The sequence below is a fragment of the Tyto alba genome, unplaced genomic scaffold (assembly GCF_018691265.1).
Source record: "Tyto alba isolate M040663 unplaced genomic scaffold, T.alba_DEE_v4.0 Super-Scaffold_45, whole genome shotgun sequence".
Taxonomy (NCBI): Eukaryota; Metazoa; Chordata; class Aves; order Strigiformes; family Tytonidae; genus Tyto; species Tyto alba.
The window spans coordinates 39,887,973-39,906,144 of NW_024881321.1; the positions used below are offsets into that span (position 1 = coordinate 39,887,973).

At 43.2% G+C, this 18,172-nt stretch overlaps 1 protein-coding gene across 1 annotated transcript in view; it reads left to right on the plus strand.

The window, feature by feature from the left end:
• The first annotated feature begins 350 nt into the window (after positions 1 to 350).
• LOC116962644 (proline-rich protein 2-like) overlaps positions 351 to 18,172 on the plus strand; it is a 47,260-nt gene continuing 29,438 nt past the window's right edge. Inside the window, exon 1 of the mRNA XM_042805838.1 lies at positions 351 to 392. Within this exon, the coding sequence (XP_042661772.1) occupies positions 351 to 392 (42 nt within the window). The remainder of the gene's footprint in view (positions 393 to 18,172) is intronic.

An 18,172-nucleotide genomic window follows, 5' to 3' on the forward strand; every position in this document is an offset into this window, starting at 1 on the left:
GGGTACCCCGGGAGAGTTTAGCAGCCGACCTGGGGTGGCAGGCTGCGGGACGGGGGAGCAGCTCCGCTGGGGCCGGCAGGCACATCTGGAAGCAGACGTTCGGCTTGCGGCTGCAGCCCATGTGTCAGGTTTGGTGTGGGTCTGGAAAAGTGTGCTGCAAGGACCATCACCCCCGGGACTGGGGCAGGGGGAGCGGGAAGAGCCAGATGACTGAAAAAAAAACTTGCTAACGGAAAGTACTTTTTAGGTGTTTGCACATCCTTTCACCTGGCCTCCCAGGTTCACAGCTGCATTTGCTTTCTCCTCATAAAGGTTTCCTTTTTTGTTGTTGTTGTTATTCCCAGAATGCGATGGAGGAATTTCTGTTTGTTAAAGCATTCGGCAAGGCTGTGGTAAGCCTCCCTGGTTTGCTGGTTGGGATCACAAGGCAGTTTAGTTATATGTCAAAATGCACTTTTTGAAACCTGGACCCTTTTGCATTTCCCCAGCTTTCAGGAGGCTTTTAGGAAGGGTCTGATTCTGCCCACCTCCTTCATAGCAAGTAGCACTTTTTTTCCTAGCAGCAGTGGGATTGCCTCTGTACAGCCTGCATAAATAGAAGGTAGCAGAATCTGGCTTCAGGAAATTTTCAATATTCTTGAAGTATATAATGAATTATTTCAGAAATCTAAATGACACTGAAATGAAAAATTGCCCTGTTGAACCAAAGGGAAATTTGGCTGGGGAACCCCCCACATTTAGTATTTGATATTTTGAAAAATACCAATATTCTCTTCAGTTTCTACTTGAGGAACTGAGACCACATTGTAATTCTAACAAGATGGATTTCCTGCTCTCACTCAAGGGGTTTTCCCCATAAAGTTTGGTAGGAAGTGTGTTGAGCCTCATTAACTCTCATCTTGTTGCAGAAACAGTGCTGGGAACTGTTGGAGGGAGCTGTGTATTAGGCAAAGCTACCTTGGCTGCATGGACAGCAGTGAGGAGTTGCTGCGAGGCGAGGTGAACCAAGGTATGTTGAAAAGCAAAAGTAAATCAAATATGATTGCAGAAGGAAGTTTGTCTCCAGCAACACATACTGTATCCCATCATTCTTATGTGTAAGTACCTAACATCAGATTTCCTTTCCAAAGTCAGACAGGACTGAGTTGGGAACTGATGAGGCCATTTCAGAGCGCTATCCTTTGAGGTAGCTCCACCTTTATTCCTGTTATATTTAATTGACTGTCCATAAAATCTCCGTGATGTCTCTGTAGATCTCAAAAGAAAATATTTTGCTTTTGCTCTCTGCGTCATTTGTTTTACCCTGGCACTGTTCTGTCGGCTTCTGTAGAGCTGCTTCTCACTTACAGAGAGGTGCAGGAGAGGAGAGCTAGAGACTTTGTGTTTGATTTTTTTACACACTATACATAGTCTTCCTTTATCACTACCCCAGTCTAGCTCTCAATGTAACAATTAAAAAGTCACCTTGAGGATCTGGCTCTGAAAACACTTCAACACCTCCTAAGGAGAAGACAACAGGAGCCAGCAGTGCTCAGGATACTGCGTCTCACAGGACTAGACTGCAATCTTGCACACATTCTGTCTATTTTATTCCCTGGCTCAGGGTCGGGATAGCCCACATCCGTGACTCCAGATGCTAGCAATATAGAGTACGTTGAAAGCAGAGCTGGGCCAAAATGTTCTCTTTGGACTTCTTCAGGAGTATGGGAAAGTACAGATTGAGAACCAGGGTGTAAACTTTCCTGATGGAAAGACTGATACAGTCAGTGCGATTTCTAGGTGGAGGGAGAAGGCTGGGAAAAACCTCTTCCCCTCCAGCGTATCTGCTGCATGATGTGAGCAGTGATGCTTTCTAACCTGGCATCAGAAATTCTGCCTAGGATGCTGTGTACATGGTATCGCTGAAAGGAGAATAACACGGTATTGATGTCCAACTATGCAGGCCTTAACCTTTTAGCCCCGAGGGACTGCTGGGAGTTTTGTCTGAAGAGCGCCTGGAGGGTCAGGGCACAAATTTGCAGGTGCAAAATAGCATTTGCAACTACAGATCACAAAGGTGCAAATGTCACGTTCTGGTCTTTTGCTCTGCCATCCGCCAGGCTGCAGGCAGAAAGTGGGGCACGGTGCAGAGCTCCGGGAAAACCTGTGATCCTAATTGTTTAATAACATTCCAGTCAAAGGATGTGTGTCCTCCTGCTTCTGTGATGTGCATTTTCATTTTCTGGCTGGACTCAGACACCACCTCTTTCTGACAGTTTCTCGAGTCATGACCTTCAGAGTCTGCGTGTGGCGTCTTTCTTTCTGCATCCAGCCTAGAGATTTTACAAACCTCCCACCTAGGGGGTTGGATTATTTTAGATCGCACTGACACCTGTATTCTTTTACCTTTCTAAGTTCCCAAAGAGCTGTAATATTTACCAACAAGAATGTCTTCTCAATCTAATCCAGTTCACATGAATATCACATGAGGCTACCTCCTGCAAGAGGCAGCCCTAAAATGTGATGCATGTTTTTGTGCTTACCATCTTCCTTCCCTTGTCCTTATTTTGCCTTCAAAGGGGCTGTCTGTGTGAGAAGGGTGAAAAGACACGGGCCTTGGACTGCAGACCTGTCTGAATTAACTCAACAGTGAGTGCAGCTGAATATTTGCTATCCGGAGAGCGTACAGTACGGTGATTGCATTTATGAAACATGTCAGGGTAATTTCCAAACTCCGGCACTGCCACGGCGCTGTGAGAGAAGGCTTGTACTGCTGTATGAGTCCAGCTTGTCTGCCAACATGTCTACCCGTTCTGCAGGTGTATGAGTTACAGCCCAAGGCAAAAATATCCATGCCTTCCCCAAAGATCTCATGGTGCTTCTGCAGGCCAGATGGTTCCAATTTGAGGCCTACGCTCGGTGATGTAGCTGTATTGAGTTTCTTCCCTGAAACCAACAAAACCTGCTTTAGCATTTTGCTTGGATTAAAATATTTGTCCCTTTTTTCACAGGGCAGAAGAGGGACTCCTGAAGCCACTGAAGGAAGGAAATCATTACAGGGTTCTACAGAAGTAGGTCATGTGCTACAGCTGCTCATAGTTTAAGAGGAAGAAACATGGGACCTCAAACATGGAACATGACTCCTTCAAAATGCTTGAGAGCAACCCAAGAAAAACATCCTCAGAGGCTTATTTAATAAACATTATCTATAATAGTCTCAATGTGTGCTCATGTTTCCTTAGGAGTTTGCACCTACTTCCCAGAGCTAACAAGATTCCAAAATAGAGCGCAGAATAATTTAATGAAAAGGATTTAATAGTTTGTGTTAAAGCTAATATGGTCCATTAGGAGCTGTCATTTTATAAACAATGAAGATATGTTACCCCCTCTATTGCTGTAAAGCCATTCCAAGCAAGGTTTGTAAACACTCAGTAATGATCTATAGAACATGCACAAAAGACAATTAGAGCCACATTTGAAAAATGTGATTTCCCTCCCATTTGATTTCTTTTTGAGTAAACCTAAAAGGAGCATATATGTATGTAGATGGATAAACGCATAGCATAAAGACCGCATATATATATGTATACATGTGTGGATTTCATTAGCAATCATACAATGTTCATTATCTTAAAAGCACTGATATTTCCACAGCTCAGAAAATGTCTAAAGTGAACTGTTAAATCAGCTGAAGAGTTTTTAATTATAAAATCAAAGTGTCGCTTCACTGCAGCTGTTTTTTTTTTTTTTCCCAGCAAACTAACATTTTTGTGAAGATTCAACCTGCTTCCTTTAACAACTGTGAACACAAAAGATTATGGGCCAAAATGGTGCCAGTTTCAATGTGCAGAGTTTTTTCTTCACAATGAGACTTAACGTAACCGTAAACCATGTACGTAAGTTAAAAAAGGGACTCCCCAAGGTTTGGGGCTCCTTATGCTTGGTGCTGTTTTCCACCAGTGTGATCCCAGAGGATGGCAACATGTTGTAAGCCACAGCTTAAAGCAGCCTGAGAAGGAGAGGGACAGAAGAGCTGCCTGGCCCGGGTCCCCCCCTCCCCACACCCACGTTTTCTGGAAGCCAGGCAAGAATGAAGTATGAGAGAAATCAGACCTAACGACTACAGGGGAGTTACTTCTGGTGTACAGTGAGGTAAGTGTTTGGAAAATCAGGTCCATAAAGTGCCTTTATTCCTTATTACTACATGATCTAGAAGCAGATGAAATAGTCAAAATATGACTAACTTGGTAAAAGAAAATGGATGCAACCTTATTATTTATAAAGCGAACTCATTAAAAAGGGGCAGCTTTTTCAAACAGCATTTAGATTCTTACTGAAGAAAACAGGCAAGAAGGAAACTTCAGGCTGAGGTCACTCTGTTACACATTTACCTTATAAAGATTTATCTGTGCTACTTCTGCGAGCTTTGTGCAGTGTCTTAGGACTGCCAGGTGCTTGAAAGCCAGGTATATGGAAATCCTACTAAAAAGCTGAGCAGAGACATGTATATAAAAAAAAAAATAGAATCAAATCTGGGCAAGCAATTGCAGCAAGTATTAAACAAGCTTTTTGGAAGGTTTGATTATTCAGTATATTTTGTTGGTTCTTTTTATAAATCGTCCATCATTATTTGAACATAGGGTTGGGGTGAGATTGAAAATTGAACAAGACAAGAGAATTAATCCCATCCCTATCTGAAATCCCATATAAATCATAAGGAGAATGAGGCAATATTATTTGTTTCTTCACATGACAGCAACACCAAAAAATTACAGGGAAAATACCCCACAAATGTGCTGTTTGGTATTCCCTTCTTTCCTATAGCATGTTTAATTTCTCAGGTGAATAAGAAAGGAAACAATTTTACATCTATATTCTCAACCACTGTCAGTGGATTTAATTGGAATTATTATTACTGATTTACAGTGCTGCCCTAGCTGGCTTCATGATAGCACACTTAAGAGACCCAACCCGGTTTCCTTGTTGGTCAATGGACATTTTATGATATTTTTAACGGGAACTGTACTGAGTCTGATCTAGCACTAAATCCACATCTACAATTATTCAAATCCGCTGCTCAGGTGCTAGGGAAGACTGAAAAGAATTCACAAACCACCTTAAACAGGAGACACATTCGTGGCATGGGAGTACTTTGTTAGCTTACACTATCATAGTCACTGGGATAAATGTACAAATCAGTAGTTTTCTCACAGAAGACGTCCAGATAAAACTAATGCCCATGGACAAAGGTAGAGCCTAGTAGAAGAAGCTGAGAGGACCTGTGAAGTCTGAAGATGCAACTGAGCACCCAGCATCCTGGGATTCATCTAACTAAGCACAGATGTGTCCAGCCAAGATGTTTACATCGCTTAAAGCTCCTTTTGAAGCCAATACAGAGACATAGGCATTTCTAGGAGGTACCTATTCATCATCTCCCAGGGCTGGCATCTACATCTACCCAGATGAATTCAGTCATCAAAACACCTATTTCCCTCTGCTGATGCTGATGGGATCCAAGGAATCTACCTCGGGTGTCAAGGTGTACAGGACAAATGTCTGTAGCTAAGGACTGAAGGAGCCGATCCCACAGTCTACAGAAGTACTCTTGCAATTCAAACAAAGGATACAGAAGCATACTGAGTGGTGCTTCACATCCTTTGAGGTGGGGAACATCTAGATTTTACCAGCCCTGAGTTCCTTTTCTACCATTGTTACTGGTCTTGATCCAGACAGATAATGGGTATGATGAATTTGTTTTAAGACTGATGATACTTGCAGTGTATTTGCGGTATATTGCAGCACGTCTTTGACTTGGTGAGAACAGAGCCAGTCTCATAGTTTCAAACATAATTAAAAATGTTCCTGTTGCCTGATGTTTTTCAAATGAAAATTATTAAGAAAGAGATCATTTTAGTTTTTTACCCAAATGGATATGTTTCTAATGTTTACTTACTTTTGAAAATTTCCCTATGGCTGGAGAGGATTGAAAGAGGGGATGCAGGATGGGAAAAGATGCCTGCGTTTGCATTTGCTTTGCTTTCAAGGAAACTTTCAGTCCTTTAGATTTCTTCCTTCACAGGTAAAAGAAGAGAAAACAAAATATTGGTGCCAGGGACAGGTGCCTCTAATGTATTCTTGTCAGACATGCTGGGAACAGGAGAGCTCTATTTTTGAAATACTACCGTTAGCTGCATTACGTGGAGGTCTTGTTAGCGGTAAGCAGCAAATTGGTGTTTAGCGATGCAGGTGACAGCACTTATTAATTTGGGGGAAAAGGAAAGAAATCTCCAAATTCTCAGGGAGACAGGCATAGTCTTGTGTGTCAATATGAGGAATTTATGCAAACATCCTCTCATTCTAATGAGGTAGGAAAAGCAGTACTGCAAAGACAGTAGTAAAATATCAGCTTATGCCCTGATTCAAGAAACATGTACTTAAGCCATCTTTATGCAGGACAGCACTTAATCCTCTGCTTAACTTTGATTTACATGGGTGCTTATGTGGTATCTTGGGTAGGGATGACTAAAGACTGGGATGAGCAGTGCCTCAATTAATAACAAACTCAGCTCTGCATTCATCTAGTAATAATAATAATAACAATAATAGTAATGTCAATAAATTGTGGGTAGGCAGCTACTTTAATTTCAATAGATGGAGTATTAAGCTGTACAAACACTAATGGTTTAAGGCTCCCTGCATTCCCGAGTCAGGAGGAGGTTTGGTCATTCTTCTGTGGTGGCAGAGCACCTAAGGACGGCCGGTGTGAACATCACACCACTGTGGTGTCTAAGATGAAGAGAGCAATGAGCTGGTCAGCCTGCTTGGTCTCCAGCAGCTGATTCCCGGTACGCTGCCTAGGCAGTCTGAACAAACTGCAAAAAGTGAAATCTGTCTGCAAAGGCAGTCTGTGGCAGAATGCAGGAATATTGGGGTGTCCCAAGATCCCCCAGGCCATCGTGCAGTCACGAGAACAACCTTTCCGTTGTCATCATCTAATAATGTACAAAGGGGAATTTAATTTAATTTACAGTCTTCGTTTGAAATAAAAGCACTGAAATTTGCATCACCAGTGCAAATCTTTTCTTTTAAAACAAACCGATTTGGAAAGAATAGAAGCATGAGATATGTCTGGTTTCTTGTCTGGGTTGCACTCCAAAGTTTGATGATCACACCCAGATGACTAAAATAATGAAGGTGATAGATTAGGGTATTGATGCATAATCACTGTCTAGCCTGCAAAACTTATGAGCTGCGTGAGTTTGAGAACAATTAGTTGTAATTAAAGCAATGCTGCTCCCCCTCTCAAATAAATATTTTGTGGATAACACCAATTAATTACATTTTTCAATGAGAATAGCTCTTAAATGCCTGTGCTGCTATTTATTTCTGACCACATTCAGAATTCTGAAGAGATATGAATTATGTATTGTTTAGCAGTATTATTTTGGGTTTGGGATTGTAAAAAATACCTCCCTCTTTTTTGATAGCATCTCTTGAATGAATTAAAAGCTAACCACTTTCACAGGGTGAGGATATGAACTGACTCTCGTAACGATGAAAGGGAGTTTTTGCCCAGACAAACACTGTCTGATGAAGTCAATGTATCTATCCATCTTAACTATCTGCTTATTCGTCTCTTTAATTTTCCACACCCTTCAAATATAGATATGGTGAAACTAAAAGGCAACCTCATGGCCTGGAAAGAAGAAATCTACCACTATGCTAACTAAATATTAATACATCTGCTTTAAAAAGCCAGAGCATCTCTTTTTTTTCAGACTAAAACATAGTGTAGGTTTTCCTTCCACTGAAGTTGCAGATTAGTGTTACAGCTGATCTCAGTATTAGAATATTGCTGTGAAAAAAGGTTCTTGCAGTAGTCTAGCTCTACATGTTTGAGTTATTAATTGAAACATGAATTAAAAAAACTGAGCTTGGCGTCTGGATCCTGGCTTAGTATTTGAAACCTCACATAGACTTGAAAGAGGTGTGTATGAAACAAAAGAGGATAGGAACCATCCATGCTTTGTTTTTTCTAAAACTGCAGCTTTACCTCACTGATTCTGCAAAAATAAACTCTACAGTCCATCTCCAAGTGAAATAAAATACAAAGTCTGAGTTTTATTCTAAGAGATGCTGTGCGTATGCAATTCCCATTAAATCCTTTCCACCCCTTCTCCCATTCCCTAGTTACCACTGAAGCCTCTAAAAAGTTGGGTTTGGTAACCACATCTCTCTGACACCTTTCCTTCTGGCAGCTGTGGTTCCCTGGAGAGATAGATAGGTCTCACTCTCTTCTCTGCTTCGAAATACTGAGTTCTCACTTCCTAAAAATGGCCAGGCTTCTCCTGATAAATCTCTTCCCAGGTTTGTGTCGCTGGCAGCCACATGAAGTGGTGTTTTCTCCCCAGAACCTATCTTCCGTGTGAATTGCCATCCTCATCTTGGTAAGTGCTCCGCAGAACGCAGCTGCGGTTGCTGCCAAGAGAGGAGCACGGACTGGACTCCTCCTGCCTTCCCAGCTTGCTCCTGCCACCCTGAAATTCTGGCTCCATCGACACGTGGAAACGAGAAGCATCCTCTGAAAATGCCCGTGTACCCAGCAGGCATATGAGCAGCTGTACCCAAAGAAAAGCATGTTTAATACATCATACGTGTCACACATGCCCTGGGAACGAAAAGCAAGACAAAATTTCCCCGAAAATCAGTCAGCACTCTCAGCAGAGAAACTTGTCCATATAACCACACACTCACTTGTGAGTGGTAAAGGCTGAACTCGTGGCCTTGACTCGTTTGTGTTTTTCTGATCTGTCACACTGAGGTCTCTGCAGCAGCTCAGCCACCCAAGGAACGGCATGCTTTGGCGCTCAGACTTTTCCGTGACCCACAGAAACATTCTCCGTGTCTGTTTTGGCAGCTGGGCGTAACTCAATCTGCTATGGTATCCACGCTTAGACAATTCTACGAGTAAGCAAAACAGCTACTGTTTTCATCTTACCATGTTTTTCATAGTATCTGGATGTTGAAATAACACTGCCAAAAAATTGACATCTTATGCTTTGACAATGGTTGCTCCTGCTCGTACACGGTAATACATGATCTCGGGCACAGCAAGGGGCCCAAGCCTCGGCGTTCTGACGTGTCAATCAATCCTCAGCACCTATCAGGCACACACACACACATGCTCCCGCTAGCCAGCAAGTTCAAGCACCTCCGCTTGAAAATAGCTGCAGCGACGCTGGAAAAGGAGGAGGCATGTTTTCCAGAATGTTGCGAACTTGTGAAAACAATTCTGCAACTGAAACTGAGAATAGCCTTCGCAATCGCTACCCCTCTCAGGCAACCAGCTCACTCTTGGGTGCTATAAATACACAGTAATAAACTGCACCAAGAAACCATGATACAGTAATGTTACAGTATATTCTGGTGGAATTGCTGCTGAGGTGCACCAGCCTGTGAAAGAGGAAGAGAAATGGGAGACACTCGCATGTTCGAGGGAATGAAGAGGAAATACCTTCCCAACCTCATTTCCCTACCTCAGAACACAGCTCTCCTGTACTTTGTCTGTAGCCTATGGTGCCCTGGCAGCCCATTCATGCATAGAAAGACTTGGCAGAACACATGGTTACCCTTACACTGAATTCTTTCGCCATGTGTGTTTAATATATCTCTGTGATCTGATTCAAGTAGAGCAGATTTGAATATCTCATTATACAGAGACCAATATGTCTTCATACACACAGTAATTATATTGTTCATTCTGATGTTAGAACACTGGATCTCTTGCTGAAAGTCAGAGGACTCGCATATATTTTTCAGTCACTTAGACATAAGCGACTACTCTGACATTCAAATTCTAAACAAATTGCTAATGAGCTTCCCCACTTCTTTTTTTTTTTTTTTTTTTTTTTCTCCCCAAAAGCAGATTTCTCAGCCTCTGAGAGAAACAGAATGGAAAAGCTTAAATGAGAAGACACACGCACATGACTGCAGTCTAAGGAATAGAAGCCCATTTCTCAGCCAGTGTGAACTGCCAGAGCTGTGTTGGCTCCTTTGGGAGAAGGGAAAAGGCAGGAGAAGCAAGGGGATGGAAATACTTTAACCACACTTCAGATGTCTACCTTTGTACTTGGATTTTGTAACGAAGATTTATCTAAATCTTAGCAAGTGAGTGTTTTCCCCTAATGGAAACACAGGCTGCAGTCAGTCATTTCTTTCCTTTCTGTGCTCTGCTACTTTTTTTTATTTAGTAGTAGCCTTTTTGTCTTGATCATACAAATCGTACTTGTGATGCTACTTAATGTGTACTCTTTGGGGGTTCCCGAACACTGTCTGGGGGTTCTTCAGGACTGCAGGGTACACTCTGGACATAGACCTACATAGGACAAACTGGCAAAAGACAGCACCTTATGTGACCAGAAGTGAGTTTTGCAGTTTAAAGGACATGCCTGTGACCGTCATCGTGACTAGCACGGGAGTGCCCTTTGAGCAATGACCCTCGGATGTGACCTGTGGTGCCCCCACGGGTGATGCCTCGGGCAGGCTGCAGGCTTTCAGAGCACACAGTGCCCAGAATCCACTCCCTCCGTCACCACCTATGGGTATAACTCTCTGGTTTAGCGTTACCCTATCAAGATCTGTAGCATTTGGGTCCTAATTGCTTGGCAGTTATCTTTTCTTCCCCTCCAGTACCTTGATACTTGAGGTCAGGTGTTGAAATGCCGTTTGGGTGCCTGGGACCTGAGTGCTAGCAGCTGTCTTTCACTCCCGTTCCCAAACCATTTACTGTGGGGGTCTGTATTCACTCAGAGTTCACTGTGACATTCATACCCTTATTATTATCCTGTGTTAATTAAATTTCATATTGTTCTTAATTGTGTGCATGGCCCCTGAGACAATGCGAAGGATTCATTATTAAAAAGATAGAGTTTTATTTAGTGCAGAATTCAGCGCTAAGAGAGACCTCACTTCACCCACCTGGGGAAAAAGCAGCAATAGAAGGGAAATAGCTGCCGGCATATTGGTCAAGAGCAAAACCAGTGAGCAAGGCTAAAAGAGGCAAGACCAGAAGGGTAAGAATAAAAGAATTCAAACATATTTAAGTTTAACCTTAGACTAATATGCACTAATCATATTATTTGGCCTCCCACTTGTCTTTCACCAACGTTGTGTCTTATGAGAAAGTTTCTAATGTAGAATTTACTCCATTTTCAGTCACAAAATGATTCAGCTGCGGGAAGGGAAGGCATGCAACAGGGTGACTGACTGCACCCGTGTGGCTCGGAGCACGTGTACAGAGCCAGGCAGCAATAACATCCCCCCTTTCCCTCTCCCCTCTCGGGGGCTGCAGAGGCCATCCACGGGCGTAACTCTGGGCCCCTTGCTTGCTGATCTGCTCCTCCACTATACGGAATTTCTTTCCACTTTCTGTGGAAAAAAGAATGCTACCACTGTGCAGCAAAGCACGTAACTTTTTCAAGGGGTGGTGAACATTTGGTAACAAAATTCCTTGTCAGTCTAAGTGGCTCACTCCGTGTATTCAGACTAAGTGTTAGCTGCTCTCCCTGGTGAAAACTGGCAGTACGTGTGTTTTCTCTGAAGTAATACAATATGATGCCCCATGACATGATATTGTCCTTTCACAGGCTACATCCTCTTGTCTATCTCCCTGTTTGTGGGAAAATAAATGAACACACAGTGTGTGTGCTTGTTCTCAGAAACTTCCAGATGTGTTTGCTGGTTTCAGTGTTTTATGTCAAACCGCTGTGGATGCTCTTCCATTGCTTCCCATACAGAAAGGAGTCCTGGTTGAATATAGTACATACCAGCTGGAAAAGGGATGGGTTCCCAGCAGGATTTTGGCATTTGATACGCTAATGTATGTGAACAGGTTGATATGATTAAGGTTAATGAATGAGAGACAATTCCAGACTTTTCTAATTATTGTATAGCATTAAATATTTGTTGGTACTTTTTATTTTGAAGCAGTCAGGAAGACATTTAATGTCCATAATGGCAGCCTGATGGTTAATAGATAAGAAACGTTCAGTCCTTCTTCTACCATGGCTGTGACCATAAGCCACACTTGCAAGCAGAGAAGAATACAGCTCAAAATAGAATTGTATTTCTGGATGCCTGTTTTAAAAGCTTCACCAATGACAAGAGAAAAACTACATGGGTTTCATTTTCATCACATTCAGCAGAAAGTTATTAGGAAGTGATTCAGGGACTTCTACAGCTGTAAACCCAAGGGGACCAAGGGGACAGAAAGCAGTGTAGCCAGCACACTACAATTTGCTGGTTGGCTTGGGTCTCCTTCCAGCCCCGCAGTATTCCTAGTTCTCTTTGTGCTGTACTCAGGAAGGGCACAAAGCTGTTTTCTTTCCAGACAATTTTACCGATAGGCCTGACTGCTTAATTGGTTTGGCATAGGATACCAGAGCTCCAACATTTGTCTACGCTTCCTGTTTGCTTCTGGTCTGTAATTCAGGCTGTAGAACTGCTCTTGAAAGTTTAGTGTGGTATGGCGTGGCAGATTGTGTAGCAGATTGTGTGGCTTCATATTTGGTGACAAATTTGGTGTTATTTAGATGGCCCTAGGTAGCTCTGGACCCTCCAGCCCCTCAGCTACTCATTTCCAGCTCCACGTCACCGCAGTGCTTTGCTTTAGCCAGGTGCTTATGTGGCCATGAAGTACAAGCAGCTTAGGGAATTGATCTGGTGGGAAAAGCAGATCTTGTTTCCCCCACCTTGTTCACTGTCTGGCCATGCAGGGAGCTGTGCCAGCACTGCCCAGGACACCAGCCCTGGCACTGAAGGACCACTTGAGGAACCATGGTCTGCACTAGCTGTTGCCCCGTGGAAGCACGAGTCTCTGCAGAGAACTCACAGCATCAGCCCAAAGTTTGTGCTGATTTTTCAGGTTTTGTCTATGGGGACTGGAGGAGTTTCAATAGCAGTATGATCTATTTAGCTCAGTTGTATTCCACTTCTGCTTTTTCAGTACAACATTCTTGGGGATGAGCACACCTTAAAAATGGAAAAGGGGGATGTGCCCTGTAAAACTTTTCCAACAAAAGCCTGTCAAGCAATATAGGGCATGTAGGGACTGCATGTGCACTCCTTTGTGCGTTAGCCTTAATGACAGAAGAGAAATTATGCGAGAAGGAGATTAATCCTTTAGCATTCTCCAGGTCTTCCTTCAAAGTCAGGAGGAGGTGGTCCTGTCTATAGTATAAGACATGTACTTTATCAGAGTTGCACAACTTGATTTTAAAAAGTGATGTCTTAAAGATTTGTCTTGCTCCTAAAATTGTTAAAATAGAGAAAATGGGAGATCTGTTACAAAAGAAACATCAGGTTATGACTGAAGAGCAGTGAGGGCTTAAGACAGATGTTTGGTAGTCAAAAAGCTGGACGTGAGCCTGCAATGTGCACTCAGAGCCCAGAAAGCCAACCACATCCTGGGCTGCATGGAAAGAAGTATGGCCAGCAAGCTGAGGGAGGAGATTCTGCCCCTCTCCTGCACCCTGGTGAAACCCCACCTGGAGCACTGCATCCAGCTCTGGAGTCCTCAGCACAGGAAAGAGATGGACCTGTTGGATCCGGTCCAGAAGAGGGCCATGAAGATGCTCAGGGGGCTGGAGCACCTCCCCTAAGAGGACAGGCTGAGCGATTTGGGGTTGTTCAGCCTGGAGAAGAGAAGGCTCCAGGGAGACCTTATTGTGGCCTTTCAATACGGAAAGGGATCTTATAAGAAAGATGAGGACAGACTTTTTAATAGGGGCTGTAGTGATAGGACAAGGGGTAACGGTTTTAAGCCCAAGGAGAGTATATTCAGACTAGATATAAGGAGGGTGGTGAGGCGCTGGCCCAGGGTGCCCAGAGCATCTGTGGGTGCCCCCTCCCTGGAAGGGTTCAAGGCCAGGTTGGACGGGGCTGGGAGCCCCCTGGGCTGGGGGAAGGGGGCCCTGCCCGGGGCAGGGGGGTTGGAACTAGATTTAAGGTCCCTTCCAACCCAAACCATTCTGATTCTATTCTATGAATCTGTGTTAGCTTAAAAATTATATTTCATTTGTTGATTAGGGAAAAAAATTACAAAGCAACTGAGGGTCAGATTCTCATCTAACCTATCTTGGTAGAGCTCCATTGAAATCAGTGGAGCTTTGATGATTTATGTCAGTTGAAGATCAGTCACGACTTTTTATAACTTAAATTAATTCCTGCAATAGGTTTACTTTTTGGCTTGAAGGAAGGATTTAGAGATCAGGATTGATTAGCTTTTTTTTTTTTTTCCTGAACTATTAGAGCATCTTTAGTTTTATTTTAAATTTGCTTTTACTATCGATGGTAGCTTTTGTCTCTTGTCCTCATAAATTATCTGTTAAAAGTTCTTCAGAGTGTCAAATACTTAGAGTATCTTTCAGATTCTCAGGTGACTAAGATAGGATTCTTTCTTTAATTAAAAAGAAGAAGATTGAGTTTCAGGGCAATCATGTTTTGATATTCCCATATGTATCTAAAGTCACTCAGATTAGGAGAACTGGGCTTCAGTTTTTGAAATTAGACTTTGTTAAATTGGACTCTGAGAGTGCATTTCCCTATCTGACTAAATACCAGTGGTTTTAAATATTACAAGGTAAGCCCTCATCAACTCTGATAGATGCTAAGTGGCATTTTGCTTTACAACTTGATTCTGACCTCATTTCTTACACTGTAAATCTGGCGTAACTCCTTCAAACTCAGTAGAATTACTCAATGTTTAGACTGGCATAATGAAGGTTAAAGTCTCTCTCTAGATTTCTACTTCCCTAAAGAAAAATGGTTTGGCATGGTAACCAGTGTAACCAAAACCAGTATGTCAGATAATAGAAATTAATATAGCAATACTGACAGGTTTGGAGTTAGGCTAATTTATACCACATAAAATCTGATCTTCTGATTTCCTGAATTAAAATACCATCTCTGGGGTACTTTACTGAATTTCACAAATTATTACAATTTACTGGAATTCAGAATGTCCACCTCTGAAACACCATATCAATAACATCGCTGAATAGCGCAGGGCTAGGCTTTCTTGGTTGACTGAAAGAGATTTTTTTGTTGGCCGGGTGTGATGGGTGAGTGTCACATCATTCAGTGTGATTACCTCTTCAGACCGGAGGTGGTCAGATGGTCGGCCTCATTTCCGATGTTCACCCATGCACACAGGCTCTGGGACACCCGCACTGTTTCTGGGCCGCTTCTGTTACCCACTCCTTGCTTGTTTCTCCACTCCTGTCAGAGATGTCCTGCTCCCCTCCCTTCCAGCCTCAGGTTTCTGCACGTCATCATCCAGCAGACATTCCTAGCTTGCCAAGCAAATGTGTGCAAAGTAAACCAGACACAGGAATAATTGAAGATAGAGCTAGTGCAGGTGAGCAGCAGAGCCCAACAGTGTCTCCAGCTTCAGATTCCACAGCTGGACTCTGAGGTCCTCCCTCCTATCACCCAGCAGCAAAGGCCCTGTGCACATCTCCTCCTTCCAGTGAAGGAAGCATTTTAGAGCTCACCACAAGAGTTCCTGTTGAGATTCAGGTCCTTACAATGACCCTGGCTTTTAATGGCACACTTAATACCCACCTCTGCTGTTTCAAACCTCCACAGAGTCATACTTACCCACAAACCGTTCTTCCTAATCAATCCCTTTAAACAGATTCTTGCCTTGCCTTGCTTTCCCTTTCTTTCCTTACCCTTTCTTATTTTTCACTGGTCAATTCTCACTACAAAGCCCCACACTTTTCATCATTTCTTCTTCCATTGTCTTTTCAGGATAATACCTTAGTGATGGCTGCTTGGTGCAGCTGCAGGTGAAGGGGAGCCAGCAAGGGCAAGGATAAACTGAAGAAAGTAGACACTGGGATCAAGATTTGCATATGATGAGGGTTTATGACTTTCAAAACAACAAGCATACAGCACCGCAGCATCTCCAGCTGTGGTCAGGGCCTCTGCACAGAACGGGTGGGCAGAACAGCCATCACAATCTGACTCATTTGGCTCTGACGGATAAATGAATGTAATTTCATAGTGTGTGGCTCCACCTTGGTCTCCTCCTCCAAACTTCTCCCATCTCTTGGTCTTTCTGGCATTGTACAGAATGTGGTTTCAAGCCTGATAGAGAAAGTCCACCATCTTGCTCTTAAAAATATAGAGGGGAGGGAGAGGGGCAGAGAGTAGGATGGGAGATGAAAAAAAACCCAGTCTTCTATTTCCACTTCACAGGTTTTTTCTGGTGAAAACTTCAGTGCTCTGGATGGTGACTGAAATTGGCCATGAAGGATCACTAAGGTAAGATGGATAATGGATAGTGTGATGGTTCTGTTGACCTTGATAGGTTTAGCTGCCAAGACAAACAGAGCCTTGGACAAGCAAGGGCTGTGGAAAAACCTGGAATGGTATGTCCTATTAGCTGGTGGCAATGGCAGTGAAACAATGTGGTGAACAGCATGAACAGTAGCTGAAAGCACAGCGGAAAAAAATGCCTGTCAACTGATATGTAACAGAGGTCAAGAATACAGAAAATGGTGATACAGGTCCTCTAATGGCCCTGACAGTCCCAGCTTTGTGCATCCAATACCTAGAGGTAGCACATCATAGGAGTCTTCCAAATGGCACATGCCACCTTTTGAACAGTCTTTCTGTTTTTCATCATTCTCACTTCAAATTGTCTAGAAAATGTAATTTAGGTTGTCAGTTTGGGAATAAACTTTACAACCCCTTCCTCAGCATTTCCTGAGAATTATGATCGTCATCTTCCTCACCAGCTGAGATGTGGCTCAGATTTCCACAGATGCTATCTTTCTTCTTCTTTCCATAGCTGATCATCCTTCATTTACAGCACGGTCCTCCGTTGCCATCATGGGTCCTTAGCAGCCCAGACCAGGTCCATACTAATCCCGCCACCAAATAAAAAGCCAGTCTGCGACTCATTATGGCAAACAACACGTGCTGTTGCGAAATCTGACTCTGCTGAGAGCCTAGACCACAGAGCAGTACGCAGTGGGAACCTGCATGTCTCCACATCGACACCTGTAGATCAGCTGCCACAACCAAGAACATCCTCCTCTTCACCACTGCTTGCAAAAGGCATGGAAGCAGCAGTGAGATATGCTGCTATCCTACTGCTGAAATAGCCTCCAAGATGTAGTGTGAGCTTATCTATTTTGAAAACAGGAGAACCATCCCTCCCCAAGGATCAATCCAGAAGGATCCTCTGAACTAATTCATCAGGGCTGGAGTCCTACCTTCCTGATCAACCAAGGCCAGACAAAGTGCAGAGTGAGACAGCAGGCAGTGGGGCTGCAGCATACAAATATCACACGGGGAATTCAACTAAAACAGACATGTGCCATGTATGAAGGGGGCAAAACGCATTCTGACAAAAAATGCATAAACCCAGGACAAATGACTGCAGAACAGGTGTTATAGACAGGTCAAAAATGCTTCTGCAGACGTGCCACAGACTGCTCTGTAACACCATGGATGCAGTACTCACCTCCCACGTAGAAGAGCTGTGGCCACATCCCTGCTCTTGATTAGGAAGAAGATGCAACTGAACACTGATTTCTTACAGGAACATCCAAAAAGGACCAGTGGTTGATCCCACCCACGCTGCTGGTTTTGCCTGGGGTTCCCATTGGGAGATTGTGGAATCTGTACACACGCTATGGAGTTGCTGCTCGCACCCAGCTAGAGCTGCCAAAAGCAGCAGGCACCTGAGACAAGCTGCCATCAGTGGAAAACATCAGCAAAGAAGTCTTCTGTCTTGCTTAGTTTATGATTTATACTGGACCTGTATTTAAATATACTGAAGATAACGTGGGACGAGGGAGTCATTTCAGCATTTAGGCAACCTCATACCCCTCTCCTGCACAATTCTCCTCAGCACTGCACAATACTTCTGCTTCCATCCTCTGACTGATCTCATGTGATTTAAAGTGACTGAAATAGGTAAAGATAGTAGTTGTTATTGTGTCATGTTTACATGCATTGATGTGCAGTAGAAACAGGGAAAAAAAAAAATGATTGTGGTCAAGTGAACTACTGTAGGATAAAGAGAGATAAATAATTCAGATTCTCATTATAACAGAAGAGTGCAACTCCCATAGAGAGGAGGGAGACTGTCTTTGTGTGAATTGGTATGCAGTGGCTGTTT